Here is a 26,141-nt window from a genome sequence, read left to right on the forward strand (position 1 = left end):
TTAGTTGCATATTGTATCTTAAATCTCAAATTTAAACCGACAGCTCTCTCAAAACATAAGCTGAGTCACACATATATATCAAGGCACCACTGTATTTGTATGAAAGTCATTAATAGGGCTTAACAATTTAAAAAAATAATCCAATTGTCATTTTTTTATTCCCCCCCTCAGTTTTGCAATCACAATTTAAAATACAATTTTCTTTGAAAGGTCATATTCCCATGTATTTTTAACAAACACAAACAATAAATTGATCTTTATTATATGAATATAAATGTTTAGGTCTTACAGGTCAGACTGATGATAAAATAAAGGCAACTGAAACATTAATATGAAACAGTTTTTAAATACACTTCTTAAGGGTTGTTAACTTGTCTTTCAGTCTTTTAAGTGTCCACTACAGCAACTTTACAAAATTCAACCAAACGGAGTTAGATTACAACAATAATGCAAACAAATTGAGACTTTATCACTTCAGCTTTTCGTGTGTCATGGAACACTCATATATGGAAGTTATTGAACATTGAACTTGGCTAAATGCTATATAAATAAATAAAAATGACAAATTGAAGCAGTCCCCATGCCTCAACTGCAGCGTTGGCGATTTGAAAATCGCATGCTACTACATTAAGCCCAACCCGTTACAAAGTCCCATTTTAGTAGTGTCTTGTTGACGTAGTCTTCTTTTACGGGTTGACGCATTGCCCATTCTTCATTTTCGTCCTACTACCGTACATGCAAAGTGTTGATTTCAGCTGAAAAATGACCTGGTTTACTGCACAAACCTCAACATGCTCCCCTTTGTAAGATCTGACCGCGATTTTTGATGCAGCGCTGCTTCCCTCTCCTTTTCGTTCTTCACGCTTTCTCTATGTTGTCTTTTTTTATTTATCCTCTGTAAAGGCCAGTCAAGCGCCGCTCGCCTTTGTTGTCAGAAACCTTTATTTACCAAAGGGAGGAATAAGTGACTGACACAGACAGCCGCTTTCATCCTCGCCTCGCCCCGAGCGCTGTTCCCCCCCCCCCCCCCCTCCCCACCTTCACCAACAGCCATCCTCCAATACCTGACTGTATCACACCTCTCCATCGCACAGCCTCTAAAACATACCAACGTACTCCCCGGGGTGGCAGCGTAGTATGCACTGCGTAACATGTACGCTCAAAGAAAAAAAATAAATAAATCTCAAAACCAGCCGTCACATCGTCTCATATACTCGAGGCATGTGGCTCTTATTTCAATAGTATCATTTGAATCATTCCACAGTGAGGCACTTCTTACATAGTGGTGTTTTAGGACTACAGACTTAATAATAATAAATAATTATTACTGAGACTAGCAGCTCGTCGACTTTTTGGTCTCTTCGTAATATGCCTTCCATACTGTGAAAGTTTTGAAGGTTGAGATTTGTCTACATCAGGACAATGGTACAATTGGTGTTACGACAGTGGAAGCATTTGAGGCGAGGTAAACAACCAAAATGGCGATTAGTTATAAATTGTTTTTTATTTTGGTCCTCAAAACTCATTTCGACCTCCAGAAAACTTGATGTCTCGCAATTTGGCTTCAATTATTGTTTTTATCTTATTTCATAAGCATTTCATATAGTTCAGTATTTCACAGTATAATTTCATGCAGGGAGATAGCGGCATTCTGTCACGTACGTTGTGTTACGTGGAGTTATGTCAAATATTTATGAATGAAGACAGCTGGAGATTGTGTTTTACCATTCGTGGTCTGTATTTTCAAAGGGGTCGCCATTGGAGAGTGACATCACATTGTAGTCCGCCGGTGAAGTCGGGGTACCGCAAGTGGGATTTCCCAGTTCAAGGGGGCGGTCCCATACACACTTCCTGGTTTGAACTCGGAAAAGTCTGATTTCCGACCATCCTTTTATGCACCATAAAAAACACTTTATTTTGAAAAGTGACCATATTCTCTCTGTTTGTTCGCATGTCAAGATACTAATTATCTCAATTTCTAACGCTGTTAAATCCACAAGCTAGCAAAATGAGTAAAAACAAAAAGAGATGTATATGGAAAGTTTCTTTGCAATGGGGAAAAGGCCCAGTGAGACGACACAAGAGACTATGGATGAATTTGCATGAGACGATGCCTACTTGAAATATGGATTCACAGTGACTCACCAGTCACATGCACACAATATGTGGCAAGCATATTTTGATTTAGCGTTATGGTGATGAGTTATTCATGGACATTGTTGTGTGGCCTTTTTGGTGCATTTTCGTAGGACGCTGCTAATATAGACACCGTAGTATACAAATGTGGCTTCATTTTTATTGTTCTCATTCATGATAAGCGTTACGATAGTGACCATATTAAAGCATTGCCGTTAACCTTGTTGGTGTTTGTGTTGCTAATATAGCTACATGAAAATATACAGTGGATTCACCTTTGTTGTTGTAGTATTTTAATATAATATAATATATGAATAGAGAGAAGCAGGGTAGGGTCAACTGCAGTGATCTTGGTGACTTATGAGATGAAAAAGGGGTCAGCTGAGCAGCAAACAAGGAACCAGAGAGCCTTCAAGACAATGATTAAAAGATTCCTCATTCATGGCCTTACTTACTAGAATTGTTTATTTTTGTAGGCTTTACAAGTGGGTAATGTGTTGTCTGGTGCCTAAAGAATTTATTTTTCTCTGTCTAACCTGAAAATAACATACAAGTAAGGTGCAGATTTTGTTGTTGTTTCTGATGTTGTTACTCAGTTCACAAGGTTGTCACAAATATTAGAACATGTTTTGTTTGCATAAAAGCCAATGTTAAAAAAACAACAACATGGAAAACATCGTATGAACACTATGCAATTTAATAATAGTTGTGCTAAATTATAAAAATGGCTGTTGTACTGTGTATTGATGATTAAAAAAGGCATTTAAATTTTGTACTACAGTTGAATCACTTCTACTTTTACCAGTCTATTATTATTATTATTATTATTATTATTATTATTATTATTTAATACCGTGTGAGAGTGAGAGTACTTTTGCCACCTCAAGTTTGTCCTTTGTAAGTGGCAAGGTGACCAGACAAATGATTCAGTATCCGTATATCTAATAAGATCTGCATAATGTCTAATAAAATGCGAAGACTTCATTGTGTGGACTTGATGACAATAAAAAGGCTTGTCCTTCTGGCCGCACCAACAGAAAGCAGGAGTCAGACATGCTTTTAGCTTTGGCATTAGCAAATGAGCACCGACTGTATCTCTGTCTCTCTCGCTCTCCCTTGCTCCTTCTCTCAGTTTCATTCTCTCTCCCTCATTTAAGCTTCTTGAAGTTCTTCCAAATTGGGTTTTAAATGCCAATTAGGAGGTTGAATGTAGTAAAATAAAAGCAAATGCAGGCAGGATGGCCTCACCTTCTGGCTGCTTAGGCTTCAGAGAGAGCCAAGCCGGACCTTTGGCTCCCAGCGAGGCTTTGAGAGAAATATCCTGCCTAATGAACACATTAATTAGAACCATAACTATTTATAAGATGATAATTAGAAACGAAGGGAGGTAAACTGGGCTTTTCCTGCAATTATTGGAGGATTAATTACGGGAGCTAATGAAGTGGATTTTTGAAACGCGTGGAGGTGAAGTACAGAGATGTGCAGCTCGCTTTGTGATCACTGGCATAATTATTTTCGGCAGCACCAAAGCGTTTGAGGCCGCGCTCCTCGCTGGCTGGGGCCGCCTAATAAGCATCATTGCATCGTTATATATGCACTTAAAAAGACTTGCCACTGAAATGGCTGTCTAATTATTTCTAATTGGCAGGACCCGTGTGTTGTCATTGAGGTGTTTGGAGCTGCTTGGCGGCCTGCGGTCTAATAACACCCTGGGCCGCCAAGCAAAGAGCGAGAGAGCAAGACAGACATCGAAAGACACAGAGTGTAAACGAGGCACTACCAGTTGCTCACAACCAGATCTGCATTAAACAAAACCCGCTGTTTGTAGGGCATGGGATACGTGAATGGCGGCTGGTGCGTGATGTTCAGGTCACCTTGCTATGGAGGCCTATTAATAAAATTTGATTATGACAATCTGCTCTAAACTCATGTGATAACAAATGTGCCATCTGTCCTGTTTTGACTTTTATTGGAAGCAGTAGATGCCGAGTTGGCTAACAAAGCCTGTAACTTAACATTCTGAAGTTTGATTCCCTCAAGTCAATTTAGTGGATTATCGTTATTATTCACGCCTATCTCTCAAACCAAACTCACTAACAGTGGACCCTCATTTTTTGTGATTAATCTGTTGGAAAAAGTCATGACTAAAACCTAATCGTATAGAAACCAAAATGCTATGCAATGCAAACAAACCTGACAGACGAATGGACGCTGCAATTAATTCTGTTTTCACAGAATTAGTCACTGTTTCCTTGTTGAATTTGAACAGCGAGAGGCGATTTGTGCATTTTTATCTGGTAAAGATATTTGTGCTTTCCCCCCTACCCCCTTTTACGTTGAGACGGAAGATGACATTTTCATCTTTTGCCTTGACTGGTCAAAATAAACGTGCAAAGATGCCGAATTGTCCAAATCAGCTCGAAGTATTGTACAGCAAGTCCTTCCTTTCCTGAACGGATCTGCCGAGCGAAGTCCCAGATTGAAGATTTGATTGTTTTTCTCCAGGTTGTAGGTCACATTAACTCTTTTACTGCCACACGTTATCAAAAAAAAAAAAACACCAAACAACCCCACAGTGCCAGCCGATTTGAACATTTTAACTCATCTTTCAAGGCAAACAGAATATTTTGTGCTTTTACTACATTTACAATGTGGGTACCAAATGAAAGATCGCGTTACATTCTTTCATAAGAAAAAAAAAAAGTATTTTTGTACCATATTCCGTTCTTTGGTAATCACCATTTAGGTCATAGGCCATATGAGTGACAATCAAGCGAAAATAGAAAAATGAGAAAACCAAGCTTTTTGTGAAAAGATATATTTTCTCCACAATAGTGACTTTGACACTAATATTTTTTGTTTAATGGCACTCTGAATTAGGTTTAACATGACAAAGGCTTTGATCATTCACGTCATCCTTGAAAACGTTCGATTTCATCAGATTCCACATGTTTCATTGTAATTCCATTACACTGGCAGCTCATTGAAAAGAGATACAATGCTGCCATCTGCTGGCGATAGTTAGTGGGTGTTTTTGATTCCACAACCCATTGTCCAGGCAGCATTCCACTTGGGCTTTACACTGCCCATTGATTAAAAAACAAAAAACGTAGTTGACGTAATTTAACGTTTTTGGCGGCATACATCGTAATTTTACTAAACGTTATTAAGCGTTTTTGGCAGCCAAAGAGTTAATGGTGGAAAAGAATGATCTTCACTTCCCTTCAAAAACCTGACATTTGAACAGGGTGTGTAGACTTTTTATTTTTATTTTTTTTATGCAGTATAAGTGTCGGCTGAAAACAGATGTAAATAGACAGTGAACAAAATCGGATCTGGCCCTCTGAGACCATGAATTTCTGAAATGTTGCCTTCTTCCTGAGTTGTTTTCTAAATTATTTATATTGTATATGAATGATATCTGTTGTGTCTCGAAAATACTCAAGAGTGTCTTGTTTGCGGATGATACAACTTTCTACTGTTCTGGAGACAACTTGAAGCAGCTTCTGACTACTGTGGAGTATGAATTAAGTACAATAAAAAATTGGTTTGATATGAATAAATTATCATTAAATTTAAATAAAACCAAGTTCATAGTTTTCGGTACTAGACCAATCACTCATCAAGTTAAAATTAGGGTGAATTTAATTGAAATAGAAAGGGTGTATGAAAATAAATTCCTTGGAGTAGTTATTGATGATAAATTATGTTGGAAACCACACATAGAAAATGTTAAAAGGAAAATGTCAAAAATCATAGGGATACTCTATAAAACCAAGGAGGTCCTGAACATGAATTCACTATATACATTATATAATACATTATTATTACCATATTTGACCTATTGTGTGGAAATTTGGGGAAACACATATAAAACAAATACTGACACTGTTTTTAAATTGCAAAAAAGAGCCATAAGGATTATTAATAGATCAAAATATACAGAATCAACACATCCACTATTTATTAAATTAAATACAATGAAATTTTATGACTTGGTTGAGTTTAAAATAGCACAAATAATGTATAAAGTATACAATAATCTACTCTGCCACAGTACTCAAAAGTTGTTTGAAATTAGAAACTGTCCTTATGATATAAGGGGTACAAGTGTATACAAAAAACCCAAAACAAGAACAAATATTAAGCAAAGGTGTGTCTCCGTTAAAGGAGTTAATTTGTGGAATAACTTGGGAACCGAACTGAAAAGATGTAATTCACTTGTTGAATTTAAAAGAATGTTTAAAAGTAAAATTCAATATTATTATTTAAATCAGATATAAGTTAAGAAGATTGTAGAAATGATTTATTCATTTACTTATTTTTCTTTGATGTATTAATATGAGTGTAATGAAATTTGTATATATGTGTGTTACTAGTGTATTTTTATTTCTATTTTTAATTTATTTTTTTATACGAGTAGCATTATATTTTCTTTTATTAAAAATGTAATTTATTATAAATAAGTGATAGGATATGAAGAATAAGGGGTAGGACTGGATAAGTTTTCAACTTCTTCCTACTCCCTTGAACATATACATAGATATTTATTGGATGTTTCTTTTATTTTATTTTATTTTATTTTTTTTACTTTTAACTTTGTGTTTATATAATTATACGTGTATATGTGCATATGTTCAATAAACTTCAAACTTCAAACTTCAGTTGTCACAGTCAGAAAACCTCAATTGCTAGCTTTGACTTTCTGTCAGAGGCGACGTAAAAACAAGTCTTCTTATAACTGCAGTTTCTCTCTTAAGTTCTTGTACATGACAACAAATAGGGACTTAATTAATAATCTCCTATCCATGCTACACACATACAAAGGGAAGGGTGTGTGTGTGTGTGTGCGCGCGCGGTGGCCAGCTTTTGAGCGGGCCCTTGGAGACGTGAGCTTTAGAGAGCATGCATGGACAAACCTCAGTCAGGCGTGTTTACCTTGAACTCCGGTTATGATCCGGCTCAAACCATATGGACAGTTTTCTGCAAGTATGTCTTTATAATGGGCTGGCACACTCCAAATTTCAACACTGACTTTTAGCTGACATTCATCAACGCAGCCTGAAAGTAAGTGTGAGCACATTTACTATGTAACAATATTTGAACGTGTTGTCTTTTGATCTCTTGATTTGCCCGTGTAATATTCATAAAGAGAGCGTTTGAGTGATAGCCCGGGATTATTGATGTGTATGTTACACGTTAATTCATCATAAAGTGGAGCCACGTGCTCTGCCTTGCCAAAAAAAAAAAAAAAAAAAAAAAAAAAAGAGGCCGCCATCATCGCTCATCTCCTCCCCAAGTGGTCAACTTGAGAGCAAATTACAGCTAATGGAAGGGCCGCCTGCACTTGTCAGTGGGCCGTGGACAAGCACACAAACACACACACGTGTTTTCACTCACACGTCCACTCATTTAGTTGTGGCACAGAAATGAAACACGGATCACGTGCGGCCTGACTGAAACCTTGACAGTCTTTTTGAACGTAATGAAACACTTTCTCAACATTTTCTATTCGCTGTCACCTCAGTCTGTTTGGGCTGAGGATGTGAGCAGAAAGTCGAAATAGACGGACGGGGTTGGCCAAAGGATACAATGGCGAACTGTCATGCGATTGGGCGCAACAAAGAGCAGATCACTTGTGCGACTCTTGATTTTGGCTTACAGTCAAATTCGGGGGAACATTCAATTACTTTAAATGCAGTCGGGCAATTGAAGCTGACATATGCCAGATACCTTTTTAAACTCACAGCGTGGGATATTAAAATAACATAGCGACTGTGCCGTAATTTGTGGCATCATTTCAATCTGTGGTTTGACATGCTAATAAAAAATACGCAGCGGTGCATTGAAAAGGAATTACAATGTGTTTAATTATGGAGAAAAAAGTCCTAATGTTATTAAGAACATTGTAATAATAAAGTATTGATAAGAAATAAGAAATTATACGACTGGTTATGACAGAATGGTTATGTTGGAAAAGGTCTTAGTGTTCAAGAATAACGTCGTAATATTGGAAGAACAAAGCCGTAATTCTAAGAGTAAAGTATACAAAATATGTTTACAAAATAGTTAAATTATTAAAAATAGTTACAATATGAAGCAGAAAGAATGAACAAGATACATCACAATGTAAAAGAACAGAAGAGAAGAAAAAATATGTGTAATATAGTCTGAGAAGAAATTGGAAAATTTGATTAAAGTTATAATATTACAGCATTTACAATATGAAAAGAAAATGGTATGAAAATATCAAGTTTTCATGGTAAGAATGAAGTCCAACTGTTTGTTACAAGACTGAAGTTGAAAGAGTTGGAAAACAAATCTGCTGGAAGAATTTGAAAGTATTTTTTCTTTACATGTTATCTGCTTTACATCAAGCAAAGAGATATTTGATCATTTTGCTCCTCCTTGTAACCAATTTATCAGAATCACCTCATTACTATAGAATACAAATTATAATAAAGTAAGTTATTTACATTTCTTAAATTCATAGTATGTGTGTATATAATACTACATACCTGCAAATTTAAGTCATAGTAATGAAAATGTATAAAGTAAAAGTTCTTCTGACCATGAATTTGCCTGACTAAATTGAGGAATTGGTGTTCTCCTTCAATGTGATACAACTAAGTTTCTGCAACATAGTATTAAAACAACAGGATCTTTCTTTTTTTGGGTGTCGTCCAGTGAGGATTAGTACTCAAAATAAATGCAGTTTTATGGGAAGTGTGGTCACATGTGAGTATTTTCTTTTCACTTTCTATTAATTTCCTGATGGGCTGTTTGCCATTGGCTGCTGTTCATCGTGACATGAGCTTATGAAAAAAAAATGAGACAAGCCAAGTTCTGTCAAAAGACAATTTTATGTTGGAAACCGATAGTGCTGCATTTTTTTTTTTAAACCAGGTCCTTTCCCAAGTTGTTTCTTGGGTGTTTAATTAAGTGTAGTTTCCCTTTAGTAGTGGAATGCGCGTCTGCTTTTTGTCGGCCCCTTCCTTGGTGCCTGTTACAGTCCGCCCACATGGTTTGTCTCAGCGTTTATGATTTTTCTTATACGGCACTTGTGAGTGTGTTCCTAAATCACTTAAGCACACAGGGCCCAACAGTCCACGTTTAAACAATAAAAGGCTGTTATGCTAAGGGCCCTCAGATCTCGCACCACTTCATAAATACGCGATGTGTATGAGAGGCGGAAAATACATCTTCTCCGAGCGGAGGAGGAGCACACCTGTTAATTGGAGCCAGCTTTCTCTATACATCCCAATATTTTATCCGTCATATAATTGACTGCATTTAAAATAGATTTTTATTTTTTGTTTAGTTTACCACAATTCTGACTTTAATGCTATACCTGCGTGAAATACCCCATTACTTTCCTGAAACAATATCAGTAATAAAAACAGTGGAATCAAATATGATATAGTATTTTTAGCCATTTAAAATAATATTAAAATGGGGCAATAAAGACTTAGCTGAGCACTTCAAGCCTAAAACGAAACCTGTTGTAGCAGGCCAAAACAAGGCTTAGTCGTATTACCACGCATCCCAGTTTGTCTCTAACTGGCTGAAAGAGAAAAAAAAAAAGAGCTTTGATGTATCGTGAGGCGAGTCTGTTTGTCATTAAAGTCCACTAAAATGTTAAGCAAACCTTGTCAGCATTTTTGCAATATCATTTTTTTTTTTTTCTCACGATACGGCAAGAATAACAGGGATTTATGGACTTATTTATTGCTTTTGACCATTTGAAATATCACTTTACATCAAACATTTGGTCTGTTGTTTACTTTTGGTCATTGATATTTGAGGGTTTGTATTGTTGTGAAATGCGCTTGAAAGTAAACCAAAACTAATTGAGTTGACGATTTCTTATTTAAAAACTGGAATATACAGTATGGTGTAGGGATAGACCGGTGCCGATATTTGGCATTTTGACAAATATCGGCATTGGCCTTTTTATGTTTAAAAGCCAATAAAGCTGGTATCTCACTGAGCGGTGAATGATTGTGAACGTAGCAAATTTAGGGTTTTCATCAGGATTCTAAGATCTTCACAGATAGTTTTTAGTTTTCACAAAGGTATTTCGAAAATAGTCAGACAATTTTTCACCATCTGTGAAGATCTTTTGAAACCTTTTACGAACCCTGACGAAAACCCCAAATTAGCTACATTAGCATTTGTCGCTCAGTGAGATACAGGGAACTTTAATTTATGTCGGATGTATTTAAATTTCTACTTTATAACAATGATGCTACAGTGGGAACTTCCTGCACTTTTCATTTTTAAAAATAAATAAAACAAATAAATTAAGAAATTATTTTGGAAAACTTTATTTACAGTAGAGAACTATTTACTTGCTTAGTTTTTAATTTAATACTCCCTCCAATTTTTGTTATAATTTTTAAACAAAGCTGTCAATTGTTTATATGTTTAAATTTAATTTTTTTTTATTTTTTTTTTATTTTGATGCAAATAATTTCTGTTTTACTGCAAATGCCTTGAAATATCGGTTATCGGTCTTCTTGACTTGCCCTGCGATTGGCTGGCAACCAGTCCAGGTTGTCCAACCTGTCCATAGCCAGCTGAGATAGGCTCCAGCACCCCCCTTGACCCTTGTGAGGAGCAAGCAGTTCAGAAAATGGAGGGATGGTCTCCTTGACTACTACTACTAACAATGTCGGTATCGACCTTGAAAAAAAAACACTAGTATGGTGGGTCTTTGGTTTACGGTGTTCCAGATGGGAGGTTTTGAGGTATGCAAAGAACGAGTTTGTTCTCCCAACCACTCTTGTCCAGCCTCTTCTAGACAGACACCTTGGCAACCAATAACAACTCTCACCTAACCAGCCATAAGTAATTGCTTCATGTCTGTGATGGATGGCAAGAGCAAGGTGGGAAAGGAGAGGGTGAAAAAAGCTGGCCTCAGTCTGCCTGAGTGACTGTGAGCGAGTTGGCAAGTTAGCACCTAGTCTATGCGTGACCTTCACTTGACCTTGTGGCTGAGGCCTCCACATCTCCAGCTGCTAATGGGTGTCATGTCGAGCTGCGGGTGCGCGCGGGTCAAAGGTGGCGGGCGCTCACCGGGCGGCCAAGTTTAGGATTGCGTCGGCGCGGCTGAGTGACGCTCGGCATATGCGCCGATGAAAACGCGGCTAATCAACACACGCACTAAAAGCGTCTTTCTGTACAAATTCCTCTTTGCGCTCACTGTCGGCTGCCCCGGCGTAGGTTCATATAGATCTAAGGGCTCTTTGAACTCTGCTAAATGACTTGACCTTGTGGCTTGTGCCTGTAACAGTGTGTGTGTGTGTGTGTATGTGTGGGTTTGGGTGGGTGGTCCACACGTCGTCTCATTTCTGCTTCACAGCCCAGCGAGGCACTGCAGACGTTTCTGTTGATGCCTGCTTAAATTGAAAGCAAACAGCAGATTATGACAAATCTAAACATTGCTTTTATGATGCAGAGGGAGGACCGAGGAAGGGGGAGAAAACATCTCTGTGGATCTTTCATGCTCTGCCTTTGCTGTCTTAATTGTCTTCACAATCACCTACTTTGCAGCGATTCCTTGTGCGTTTAGTGCGCGTACGTGCATGTGTGCGTGCGCTGTGAACCGAGAGAACAGATAATGTGACTGTTTGGAAGGAGGAAGCAGCTTGGGAAATGATTTCAACAGCTCTCATAATTAGAGGAATATCATAAATTAAACTTGTGTCTGCCGTGGCGTTTGAAGAGCACTCAAAAGTAATAAATTCTGGATGGTTAACATATTTGCATTCCGTTCAGCTGGCAGCGTCAGGCGGGAACAGCTGTTTTCCACGTCTTTTGGCAGCAGCAAATACACATTGCTCACTCAAGGTGCTTTTTAGACACATTGAAATGCCAGAAAAAAAAAGAGAAAAGTGACTTTTAAGTCGAAATACTAAGCTACTGCTGTGTGCTCCGTCAGTAGAAATAACTCGACGGGGAACAGCACATTAATGAAGTTCTTCAAATGTGGACTGTTTCTTTTTCAGTCTGTCTTCTGCTTGGTAATGTTGTTGCCAAGCAAGCGTTTTTTTTTTTTAAGCTATAGTTTCTCATTTATGTGTGGGTGGGGATGGTTTGTTTACGTAAAACTCGGATGATTGTGCTTGATCAGGGTGCATTGATTAAGGACATATAGAAGATGAGCACTCCAAAACATTGCATTCAAGTCGTCCAATCAGAAGTTCCGACCAAATACCTATGTAAAGTGAAAATAAATATGTATAATACATTTGCCTACCAAAGTTGAGTGATTAAAAAATAATTTACCATGTAAAATGACACTTGAAAAAAAAAAGTCAATTCCCTATCTCTACGTTCAAACACTGTGGGCTCAGTTAAAACATTTCTATCCCCAAAAATTATTCAGTTGTTGATGTGATGACATGATTAGTCTTTTCCTGTGTCATGACTGGGTCATGCCAGGGTGAAGTTTGGGTCATGACCCAAGTGGGTCAAGTGTCTGTTTTGAACTGATGTAACCATCATCTGGTTTCAACTGGAAAACGCTATGTGATGTCAGGAGCTATGTGATGTCAAGAATCTTTACTTGGTCAACAGCCAATCAATATTTCCATGTCATCCCTGTTACCCACGTCTAGCCACAGCCAATCTGATCAATTGACTGTCTATTTAAGCCAAACTGAGAAGTGTGTGTTTGTCGGATTATTACCACTGTTCCTCTGTGCATCTCCGCAGCCCAAGGGGGCTTGGCGTCTCGTGATTCCCGATGCATTCTCATTGTTTCTCGTCTAGTCAGGTTTGTTCTACGCCTCTCGATGTTATGCAAATAAAGAGTTAAAATCTTATTTTTGTATGCGTTTTTGGGATCCAACCTCAAAACATAACATCCTGGGTGGTTAAAAAACAAACAAAACCTACAACATCCTGGTCACCTACGGGTCTCTATGGCTGGTGTTTACTGAAATATGAAATATGTCACAAGGCTGTTCATCTTCGGTTATAGGGGCCTAATGAACAGGGATTCTTATTGCAAGGCGGCTGTAAGAACTTCACTGGATTTGTTGTTCCTCCAATTATGTGAGCATATCTGGACAAACATTGTTGGACTTTGTGCTCCTAGCATTTAATAGTGGACGGAGGAAGGCGGAAACAATATGAATTCTGCAGAAATTGGTTGAAGATAAGGGATTCATCTGTGCCTATGTTGATGCTCGGTACCCATTGCTACGTGCTGCGGTATGAATAATGAGTCAGCTGGGGTCAGATGCCAGCAGAGGCGTTCACCTGTATCTGACACGTGTCGTATCGCGCCTCTGCCATTAATGTCCAATTTTCAATAAACGACAGAAATAGAATACCGACTGATAAGGGTAACACACCATCCAGCTTCACACCCACATAATTACTCCAATGGACTGTGGTGAGGGATCATATCCCGGCGCGCACCGGGGGGTCAGCGGTGATAAGCGTTAGCCCAGCTCCCAACATGCCGCATAATTACTCTATTGATAATTCACCAGGAAAACGGCCCCAGCCAATCGCAGAGCTGCGATTTAATGGACTGGATGGCGAAACGAGGGAGGAATGGCGAAACAAGCCAGTGATGGGGGGGGCAGCGTGTGTATCGGGGGCTCATATGTGGGGGCAAACAGAAAGGGCCTTTTATTACAAATGAAAATATGTTTAGGCCATAGGGACACCTATTTTCCCTGCAGATAATAAGGCCAATGAAATGTAAAGCGGAGGAAAGACTTGGCATGGGGTCCAGCCACGACTGTTTATCTGTGTGTCCTGCATTAGCCCATTTATCCCCAGCCTCAAATTAGCTAATCATTCTCCAAGGGGAAGGACTTGGTCAGGAAATTGACATTTAGCAGCACAGGCTCACTCTATTAACTACAGTAAATTTAATTTGCCACACACCCCAGAAGTGGGCTGTTTCTTCACAAGGAAAAGAGAGAGGAGGGAGACAGAAAGAGAGACTGAGATTGTGTTGAATGCATCTGCGGCTTCTGGCCGCAGTTTGCTTGGCGGTAAATGCAAGACGAAAGCTTGGAACACTGCAATTCTGTCCTATTTTTCCCTCATGTACTGTTGATTACAAACATGCGCAGGCATTGTCAACACACAGAGTCACTCATTCCAAAGTCTGTTTGTGCCATTGATGAATTATCTCGCCTGGAGACTCTGAACCCCCAAAATGCCAATGTTTTTTTTTCCCTTTTCCCATTAGCTGTGATTCTCTGAGCAGCTTAATGGCGGCTCTGTTACACACTGATAAACACACTCAATCAAATTTGCAGTGTTTAATGAATACTTTTACCTCTGGATCAGATGTTTGATTAAAATTGGTGCTCACGCGCGGGGTTCTGCTCAGCTGCATCGTGGCAATGCAGTCGACAAAAGGTATGGGGAAAGTAATTGCATCGAAAGTTGGATTCATCAAATGACAGGAGCGTTAAGCCAAGTGATTCAAAGTTCAAGAATTCAATGAGTCCATAAAAAGCACCTGTTCTTGATGTTTTCTGTTTGGAATTTCCTCCAAGCAGCCCATTTTATTTTAAATAAACCAGGTTTAAACAGTAAAACCTAATATGACTTGTATTTAAAAGTCAACACACCCTTTTCAGTTTTTTGTGATGTAAAAAATAAAAAGAAGTCATGAATATGTGTTTTGTGGATTTGGAGAAGGCGTTCGACTGTTTCCCTCAGGGAGTCCTGTGGGGGGTGCTTCGGGAGTACGGGGTACTGAGCCCCCTGACACGGGCTGTTCGGTCCCTGTACGACCGTTGCCAGAGTCGGGTCCGCATTGCCGGGAGTGAGTCGGATTAATTTCCAGTGAGGGTTGAACTCCGGTTGTCCTTTGGCACCGATTCTGTTCATAACTTTTATGGACAGAATTCCTAGGCACAGCCGAGGCGTTGAGGGGGTCCGGTTTGGTGACCTCAGCATTGCATCTCTGCTTTCTGCAGATGATGTGATGCTGTTGGCTTCATCAAGCCGGGATCTCCAACTCTCACTGGAGCGGTTTGCAGCCGAGTGTGAAACGGTTGGGATCAAGAACAGCACCTCCGAATCCGAGACCATGGACCATGGATGAGATCCTACCCCAAGTGGAGGAGTTCAAGTATCTTGGTGTCTTGTTCACGAGTGAGGGCAGGATGGAGCGGGAGATCGACAGGCGGATCGGTGCAGTGTCCGCAGTGATGCAGACTCTGTATCGGTCCGTCGTGGTGAAGAAAGAGCTGAGCCAAAAGGCGAAGCTCTCGATTTACCGGTCGATCTACGTTCTAACCCTCACCTACGGTCACGAGCTGTGGGTCGTGACCGAAAGAACAAGATACAGGATACAAGCGGCTGAAATGAGTTTCCTCCGCAGGGTGTCCGGGGTCTCCCTTCGAGATTGGTTGAGAAGCTCGGTCATCCGGGAGGGACTCAGTCGAGCCGCTGCTCCTCCGCGTTGAGAGCAGCCAGTTGAGGTGGCTCGGACATCTGGTTCGGATGCCTCCTGGACGCCTCCCTGGAGAGGTGTTCCGGGCATGTCCTACCAGCGGGAGGCCCCGGGGACGACCCAGGACACGCTGGAGAGACTATGTCCCTCGGCTGGCCTGGGAACGCCTTGGGATACCGCCGGTGGAGTTGGTTGAAGTGGCTGGGGAGAGGGAAGTCTGGGTTTCCCTCCTAAAGCTGCTGCCCCCGCGACCCGACCTTGGATAAGCGGTAGAAGATGGATGGATGGATGGATGGATGGAATATAAAATGTTTCAAAACTTGTCTCATAACTTTGACCTTTGACCTGTCAATACCTCAATTGGGGAAAAATGTGGAATGAATGGAAAAGCCTAGCAGAACCTTTGAACTTTATTTATGCTTAATCAAAGGCATTTACAGGACTTTCATTTAACATGAATTTGAGACGCCTACAGAAAACTGCCAAAAAGTGGTCAGGTTCATCCAAAATTGTGTTTATTTTTCTAACTGTAGAACTTACCTTTGATTATGGCTTGTTCACGCTTGGACAGTAACACGTCAAGCAGTTTGCAAGGTTTTATCACAAAAGTAACGCCCGACTCAGTCGACTGGAAGTAGCGCAGCTCGTCTCCGGCAATCGCGATGGTCTCCTTCGCTCCTAATTGATTGCAACAGTTGTCAGACTGTTGTCTATTTGTATGGTGACAGGCGTCTGAAGAAAATGATTAGTTTTCTGGTGGCAGAGAGACAGCAGTGGATGTCCCAAACTGCAAACTAATAAAGGAGGGGGGAAAGCAATAAAGCTTGTGGACAGCAGGTTTGACTGTTTTTATAGACAAATCAATAAAATGATAGATGATGGAAAATAACGTTATCTTAGCAGCTGATTTCTACTGGGGTTTCCAATCACCGTGGTTGCTCTCCCACAAACACAGTAGCATGTAGACACTGACAAAATCACACCTGCTCCACGTATGTTTGCTTGAAGTGAAACAGCAAGTGTTACTATTATTATTAAAAAATGTTTCTGTGATGCTTCAATTGTTTTTGTCTTTTGCTAACACTATGCATACATGTATAATGTGTGGGTGTAACTCTGCAGTCACGCTTGTGTGTCTTAACTAACAGAGTAAATTTTCCACTGTAAATCTTTTAGAGACCAGGGGGTCAGCAACAGGATCAATACTGACGACTGGTCCTCCTCGGAGCTTACCTCTAATTGGCTATATCCCCACAATGCGTGTGCGTGTGGCTGTGTGTGTGTTTGATTTTATGTAACTGTGCCATTACACCCACACAGTGAAGGATGAACGCAGAGCGTTTAAAGGAAGCCTTTTGGTGACAGTCACAAGAATTACATTGCCTCTATCTCCTCTAACGACTCCATGAAGACAGGTGGCCTGTCATCTGCAGTCGATTTAATCTACTTTTCCAGCGTTTTGAAGTCATGTTATCTATTTTTTTTTATTATATCATCTATATGTTCTTGTCAAAACTATTGACAGAAAACACTGAGACTCTAAAAGAGAACTAGAAGTAGTCTATATAGATTTATGAGCGATGTGCAATGAAAATCTACTGTCTCTAGCTCAGTTTATAAGTTTGACCACAATCCATTCGGTAGCTATTTGGATCTGGTCTCAAAACAAAACTGGGATCGATTATTCATCCATTCCGCAGCAAAGTGGAAGTTCAGTTAGCATGTCTGCCTCACAGTCCAGAGGTCACAAGGTCAAAGCTCGTGTCTGGTCTTCCGGGTACTCCAGTGTCCTCTCACATTCCAAAAACATGGACGCTTAATTAATTGAAGACTCGAAATTGTCTGTAGGTGTCTTCGTGAGTGAATGGTTGTTTATCCACAGCAGGGGTGCCCAAACGTTTTCATTTGAGGGCCACATACAGAAAATGAGAAGGACGCAAGGGCCACATAATGTTATGAAGAGAAATTGTGTTTAGTCCTAAAAATTGGTACAAATAATTTATTTGTGCTTTTGCATATTTAGAAAAATGCTACAGTATATAAACCAATTTATTTGTAATATGGCAGTAGGGTTATTATAGTTTTGGAATTTTTTCATTTTAGTTAGTTTTTATTAGTTTTCAAGGTGGTTCTGTTAATTTTTATTAGTTTAGTTCTTTAAAAAAATGTTTAGTTTTAGTTTAGTTTGTTAGTTTCAGTATTATTATTATTATTATTATTTTTTTTTATGTGTATTACTTGTGCGCAATATTTAAAAAACACCATGGGAACGTCATCTGAAGGTGCTTTTCTATTGGCTGCTGCTTGATGACATCACTTCTGTGTGACATACTTTCAAGCGTCATTATTCCAGTTTATATCAAAATAAATCTACTAAAGATCACATTTAAAATCATCCCCAAAGGCTCGTAATCATCCCCAAAGGCTCGTGCATTACATTAATTACCAAAGACTAAAACAAAGGACATGTTTGCTATAATTTAGTACGTTTTAGTTAGTTTTGTAAACATAAAATGTAGTTTCAGTTAGTTTTCGTTTTTTAAAAAGATTTATTTCTATAACAATATTATTTTTTGAATTTTAATATATTTTTTTTAAAATTAGTTTTAGTTAACTAAAACAACTTTTAATGGTACCTGTTTTTCAATACCCTCCCTCCTTACTTTGACCATCTCCAAACATTTTTGTTCTGTTTTTTTTATTTGAACTGAGTCAAATGCCATTTTTAGCATATGTTGCGGGCCACTGAAAAATGGACGGCGGGCCGCAAATGGCCCCCGGGCCGTAGTTTGATCTACAGCATATATGCATATTAGGTGCTAATCATCCATCAATTTTTCAATACTTGTTTGGGTTTTAACTGGAGCTTCTCCTCGCTGACTTTGGTTGAGAGGCAGGGTAGACGCTGGACTGGTCACTCTTTAAACAGACTGTGATGTGATAGCTCTTGGGTCAGTTGAGAGGTTATTTCAATCTGACTAGAGGTACAAAAAAAAGACATAATTCATATTAAAATCTAATGATTTGATTTGGTTTTGTTTTTTTCCAGTTGTCTAAAAGTGCCCTCCATCTCCTAGGTCTCATTCTCGCCACCGGTGGTCTCGCAGCCGGAGCGGCAGTCGCAGTCGGCGAGGAAGCCATGGCCGCCGAAGGAGCCGCAGCAGAGACCGGACCCGCAGCCGACATAAGGGACGCGACCGAGATAAAGACAAGGAGAGAGACAAGGGGCGAGATCGGGACCGGGATCGGGACAGGGAGAAGAACAAGGACAAAGTGGAGAAAAAGGGGTAAGTGATGAATACCCACGGACATGCAAGTGTACATGCGCCAGTAGACTCGCATTCTGGGCGACTCCCATATCAGTCCTAATGTCCACTCCACAGAGGACAGGCAGAGGATAATAGAGGCCAAATATGAAGCTTAGCCTTGATCATTCTTCCATCCATCCGTCACTCAATCCTTTTTCCCATCATTCTTTTCTCCTTCAATTTCCTTCTGCAATCAAGCATCTGCTTGAACCCTTCTGATAATCTGATCCAGTTCCCTCTTGCAAAAGAGGATGACATGGTGATAGAGGAGTCGAAGGTTATTCTATTTTTTGCAACTTTGTTGAAGTTTGATGCCTTTAACTCGACTTTTGCCACTCATGGTCCACCTGCAATAAATCTTGCGACATAACAAGATTCTATGCATCTCCCGTGCCTTTAGTGCTTCTGTCATGGGACAAAAGCTCGCAAAATTGCAACCTCTCACTGAAGTCTGGATGCGTGGCGTATCGCGTTGGTGACTTAACAGGTTGTCTTCTAAAGGTGGAGGGACTTTTTGCATCAGGTCATACTACCTTACAGGTCTTTGCCAGATTAACATTTCTCCTATGTTACATGCTCGCATTTTTTGCTTGCATCAAGTCATGTAAAATTATGTGCTACAACATAATAAAATAATAATTAGGGACTCAACCGTAGTTGTTTATTAATGAGGGAGGATACATTTTTATACTATCACATACAGTGTGATACCTTGACTTACAAGCGACACACTGTTCTTCTATTTATTGCTACTCCCAGTTGAAGTTTGCTGTCAAACGTGTGTTGCTAACAACCACATCATTTTGAATATCCACTGGCTCAATATGCAAGATGCCCAAGATGGGCGAATAGCATCGGGGTTGCAGTGTTGTAACCCTTTAAGTGGCAGATATTTGTACACAAACAACACATGTAGACATCCATTATCTGACAGAAAAAACAAAATTCGCACGCATGGACAAAATTCAAAAGCAATGTTTGATTTTTATTGGTTCATTTTAATTACATTTTATTATTATTACAGTGCTTTTGTCAGATTAAAGCGGGAACCAACAATTTTGTCCGCGTGTCAATGCTGTTGCTTCTACTGAAGTGGGGAAAAAAAGAGTGAAAGAGACACAGACTGATGATGAACAGCCAGGACAGTCAAATACAATACAATATTTTTGTGGGAGTTGTTGTGGAGTATTGATCATTTTACAACTACATGCAGGTACTCATAGAGCCTTACTCATGCTAATATTGCTGAACAATAACCTCGTTTGAAAATAATACACTGCCTGTTTTTTTGTCTACACACCGAATATGAGTTTCACCATTGTAAAATGTCAGATTGAATGTTGATTGATGTATGTGTGTGTATGTGTGCGCTTCAGTGTGGATTCCATCAAGTGATGCATGCCATCTGCTCAGCCGCACATCAGTGTGGGAGGACTGAACTCACAAGTTAAAATCAATCTGAAGTGGGTGGTTTATGGAAATTTTGACTGTCTAGCCAATCTCAATTTATTAGCAAACCTCAATAAATTTTATCTCATAGGAATACAAAACAGATGCACAGTAACTGAGCTATTCCAACCACACGTACTGTTCAAGTCAATATGTCACCATAGATTGTGCGTTATTAACGGAACATGACATTTTGCTAGTCATATAAAGTTGCACAGGCTGGAGAAATTATGTTGATTCTTGGCTGATTTTTTTCCCCGGTTAAAAGTAGAAAATGGGAAATTTTGCATTATAGACGAGCTTTTAGTGAAGTGGCCAAAAATATCAAGCAATTGTGCATGTGGACAAGCATTTTTCATTTATTTTTTTGCATAGATGTATGTTTATTAAAAAAAAAAAAAAAAAAAAAAAAAAAAAACATCTATCACATTGGACTGTTCATTTAAATTTAAACGCCGTATGGTGTCATCACGTTTTGCCATAATTTAGATAGCATTGCTGTCAGATTTCATGTCATTACTTTCAGAAAGGAATGCAGCCAGTCTGAAAACCATTATATTGTAACCAAAATTTATGTGCAGTGAGAATATTAGCACATAAGTTGCGTTGTTATTATTATTATTATTATTATTATTATTATTTTTGCTGATCATTGATTAATAGACTGTTCATATGCCAAAATAGTATCTAAATAAAGGTAATCTTTCCATTAAAATTTTGGACGTAACTCAAATTGTTTGTAAACTGGCACAACATTCTTAATTTGCGGTTCCATACTTGAAAAAAAATCTGTATTTGTCCTGTAGAAGACGCAATCTGCGGTGGTACTGAATGGTCCACATGCAGTACAGCCTTGTCTAGTGGAATAATTAATGTCAAATGTTAACGCTGACCAGCTCAGCCTGAGCTACTGTTTGACACATAAGAAATCCCACAGTCTTTCAAATATGTAGCACATATTGCGTGTTTATTAATGAGCACTGTCAGAGCTCAGGAAAGCCACCTTTGTCTTCGCCCTTTTATGATGGGTCACTTTCAAGAAGCATATATAGAGTAAAGCAAAAGGTTCACATTTAAACTTGTACGGCTTGCTGAGTGGCGGTCCTAAAGCGGTTTTCAAGATTCAAAATTCATTTTGTGAACGCGTGCATTTTCTTTTTTAAAGGAATGGCGGTCCATATATTTGCTGCCATTATATATTGCTTTTCGTAGATCGCTATCAGGAAAACAAATAAAGGTATCAAAGAAAATGTTAAGCCAGACCACTATATCTATTTTCTTATTAAGGTTTCAATATCCTTCAGCATTGATAGGAATCTTCTTCTTTATCTCTGACCCCGCTTTAGCGTGTCTTCATTTGAGCGCACATATGAACTTTTGAGGTTTGTGTTTATGTGTGCAACCACCTGTGACAGGCTATGTTATGGTTCAAACTGCCTGTCCTGCCTTATGATCATACGCCATTTACTTCAACTGGCAAAAGGTGTGCATGATAATGTTTCAGACAGTATAGTCAACCTGTTGCTTGAAAGCGACTCCGGATCTTTGCCCAACACAGGTTCATTTGCCTTTTCTTTAGTGTAAGCCGAGCCTATAAGAACAAAACATTTAAGTATAACAAATCCATGATGATTCTATTACTGAAATACATGTGAAGAGCCTATTGAAAAAAAATAAATTAAAAAAAAATCACACATTAAATCGCAATTACCGTATTTTCCACACTATAAGGCGCACCACATTATATGGCGCACCTTCACTGAATGGCATATTCCAAAACGTTTTCCATATATAAGGCGCACCACATTATAAGGCGCACCTTCAATGAATGACATATTTTAAAACGTTTTCCATATATAAGGCGCTACAGTAGAGGCTGGGGTTACGTTATGCATCCATTAGATGGTGCTGCGCTAAAGGGCATGTCAACAAAACAGTCAGGTAGGTCAGTCAAACTTTATTAATAGGTTACAAACCATCTTTCTGACAACTCCATTCACTCCCAAAATGAATAAACAGCTGTTTTATTATTTTCTCTGAGGTAAAGTAGGTAAAGCGATCCAAGATGGCTGGATCTTCTGCGCATGCGCGTCACCGATCGTGCAGGGTCACCGATAGCGTCTTGACAGCGAGACCTGTTGCGGCTCAATATTGATCCATATATAAGGCGCATGGTCAGCTTTTGAAAAAGACTTTTAGGTGCGCCTTATAGTGCGGAAAATACGGTATACTATTGAGGAGAGAAAAACAGCAATCGTTCAGGCCTATTAATTACAAATCAAGTGACTCGGAATCTTGCTAGCAGTTTTGAAACTGCAAACTCCCCTTTAAAGCACTTTTTTGACTCCCTTCCAATTGTAGCCGATCGATCTGCGGGCCTTGTCATGTCGTCGTTGGCAGCCTAAGCCGGGATGACATCGATGTTACTCACATGCTTCCACGGGAGATGAGGAGGCTGACAAATGCTCGTTTAGCCGAAGAAAGACAGCTGACAGATGTGAAATGTTTGAGGAATATTTTAAAACAAGGGTTGCAGCTGAGCATCCTGTCTGCGCCTGCCACCTTGTCTTCTCCCTCATTTCCTCTCGTCTTTGTCTAATGGTGATGCTGGGGGTTGGGTCTTATTTTAAACCCTCCGTGATCTTTACCACTTCCTCACAAACACGCACACACACTGTAGTACTCCAAGCTCATTTGCATCCAGGTTTCCTTGCCGGGTGGGAGGAAAGGAGCGAGGCAGTGGCACGTTGATGGCAGGGTGATCAGGAGCTTTTTCGAGAGTCTGTCAGGATGAAAGAGGGGCGGGGGCCTCAGAGCGGCACCCTGACAACCCACACTGTTGTGCATGCGCTGTTGTCGTCATTAAACATTTAGCATTCCTCTAGTATGACAGCAGGCAACTTGGCACTCCGGCGGCATGTTTTCATGCAAAATTCATTGAAAACGACGAGCTCTTGTTAAGAGATCTTGTTGCTTTTCACCAGTGGCGAAGGGTTAAGTGGGTGATTGTAGGTGTGCTTGTGTATGTGAGTGAGGTTGTGTGTATTTAGCAGACTATTGTGCAGGGTCAGGAGGGCGGCTGTGTTTTGTTTCCCCCTGGCTCTGTATTTGTTGATGCCATAAAAAATTGTTTGTTTTCACTTAATTGCTGAAGAATTCCCACATATGTTATTGTGATTTTTATTCTCCACACTTTTTTGCCAACATAATACTTCCAATTTACATTGTTCAAATTTCAACTTGCTTCAAAAATTCACGCCTCCCAGCCAGGGTATATATTGTCTGATTTCACATTACTTACAGTATTTGCACAATTTAACATTTAATGTCAACATTTCCCCATTCATTTTCAATGGGACAGACATTGAAGTTTTTCTAAGTACGCTTTCCACGCCCACTTCCGTACATATAACTTACCATCAATACCAGGTGGCAGATACTGCTCAGTGGCACAGTTGGTAAAGTGCATTGTCCATTAACCAGGAGGTCATCATTTCATAATTTATCTCTCAATTTACTTCATAAGCATTCCACATGCATTCAAATATTAGCAATCAGCTATTAGCATTTAGCTTTCAGCATTCCTACGCAATTTCTCCAGAAATTGCACTTAGTCTAGTTTCATAAGCATTCCATACAGTTCAGTAGTTCACTGTATAATTTCATGCAGGGAGCATACTGTCACATATGTTGTGTTACATGACATTATGTTGAATATTTATGAATGAAGAAGTATCACTTTCCACGCCCACTTCCATACATATAACTTATCATCATTACCAGTTGTCTGATACTGCTTGGTGGTAAAGCCCATTGTGCAGTTACCAGGAAGTTATAATTTCATAAATTGTCTCTCAATTTACTTCATAAGCATTCCACATGCATCTAATTCTTAGCATTCAGCTACTGTATTAGCGTTCAGCTTTTAGCATTCCCACGCAATTTCTGGAGAAATTGCACTTAGTCTAGTTTCATATAAAATTCATATCTCGGCTGTTTGTTGAGTTGTTATTTTTCTGACAAATTAATCACCAATTTGATGGCATTCCTCTATCAACAAGCCCCCCTCACACTATGTTCTCTGTAAATTATTTGCCGATAGATCTTTTCTATATTATAAAATAAATTATAAAATGCAGTTAGGGAACCATGAACCATAATCTTTTAACTCTTTGACTGCCAAAGACGATTAATAACTATTACTACTTTCATTTACTTTTACTCATTACTTTCATTTAGTACCCACATTGTATATGTAGTAAAGGCAAACAGTATTCTTTTTGCCTTGAAAGATGAGTTAGAATGCTCGAAATCGGCTGGCACTGGTTTTTTTAAATTTATTTATTTATTTATTTTTATATAACGTGTGGAAGTCAAAGAGTTTAATCATCCCATTCTTACCTTATCTATTTAAATAGAAATATCCTCTTTTCATTTTTATTGGGCAGCAGCAATATGCTAAAATACACGCGTGCATCTGTGCATTCATCCTCTTTAATTTCCCAGCTCGTATGAACAAGTGTGCACCTGTACCAAAGCACACGGCTGATGGAAGCATTCTTCACCTATTGTTGTGATCCGTTTCCCAACTGGAAATAAAAACAAAAAGCATCAAGTGGAGACTCAAGTTAACAGATGGCTGTTTGTCAACACAAAAGGAGGGAAACTTTAAAAGGCTCTGCTATCAATAAATGCTGCACTGGTGTCGACGTTGATCCTTTGTAGAGAACTAGTTATAATTGTAACATTTACACACATTTCAAACAAAGCCTCATCTGGGTTTTGTTTCCACTGTGAGATAGGAGCAATGGCTACAACATTTTTGACATAATGCCAACATGGTGACATATAACGTGACAATGAATGCAAGAAAAAATGGGAGCAGGAACTCAAAAACAAAGCACAACAATGGAGCATATCCAGCATTTTGATCTTTTTCTTGCATTTATTGTATATAAAAAGGCAATCGGACTGTCAGACCAAAAGACCGTGTCTTGCTGCACCCTTTAGGTAGTGTGCCTCTGCTGAACATTTCTAATAATTGGCACAATGGGACCATTACTGTTGTTGATACAGATGTTGCTGGGCCCATTCTGTTCTCTGTTCCTCTATTCTGTCTCCCCATGTCAAACCAACCAGCCGAGGCAGACGGTTGCCCCGCAGAGCCTGGGTTCTGTTCGAGGTTTCGTCTTTAGAGAAGTTTTTTTTCCCCTTGTCTCCTTTGCGTAGTGCTTTCTGACGTGAGATTCAGTTGGGGTTTTTTATATACATATATATATAATGTATGAGGTGTGTGGTTCTTGACCTGCCCAATGTGTACAGTGCCTTGAGATAACTTCTGCTGTGCATGGACACTGTATAAATAAAATTGACTTGACATACCATACACGTAATGATAAGCTACATCTCACTATTTTAATACATTTTCACACATAAGGTACACACAGTTATAAAGGCGCATTATCTTTGTGAAGAATTGTATCTTAAATAGTTTGTTTGAATCAAAGCATATGCTTACTTGATAGATTTAGCGCTTATTATGCTATGTTTAGACCAGATACGAAATGGAAGTGCGCCGTATCTCGCTTGGTTTGTTCACTGTTTAACTACAAGGGAGTTCCGTTCGAAAGAAAGGGAGGCGAGGTGATCCGCTAACAGACGGAAAAAAAAAGAAGTTTTAACCTAGCTCAATCTGGTAACCGGTGGTTGTGTTACTACTTTGGCTAATGCTATATGCTACCTTGGGTGACAGTTCAACAGCTGTAAACAAACAATGCTCTCACTTTTATCCAGCCTTTTCTGCTCGGCCCCAG

The 26,141-nt window shown here is 39.3% G+C and overlaps 1 protein-coding gene across 1 annotated transcript in view; it reads left to right on the plus strand.

Annotated features, from left to right (window-relative positions):
• rsrc1 (arginine/serine-rich coiled-coil 1) overlaps positions 1–26,141 on the plus strand; it is a 128,072-nt gene that overhangs the window by 11,275 nt on the left and 90,656 nt on the right. Inside the window, exon 4 of the mRNA XM_077540209.1 lies at positions 18,649–18,858. Within this exon, the coding sequence (XP_077396335.1) occupies positions 18,649–18,858 (210 nt within the window). The remainder of the gene's footprint in view (positions 1–18,648; positions 18,859–26,141) is intronic.

This window comes from Festucalex cinctus, chromosome 13 (genome assembly GCF_051991245.1).
Source record: "Festucalex cinctus isolate MCC-2025b chromosome 13, RoL_Fcin_1.0, whole genome shotgun sequence".
Lineage (NCBI taxonomy): Eukaryota > Metazoa > Chordata > Actinopteri > Syngnathiformes > Syngnathidae > Festucalex > Festucalex cinctus.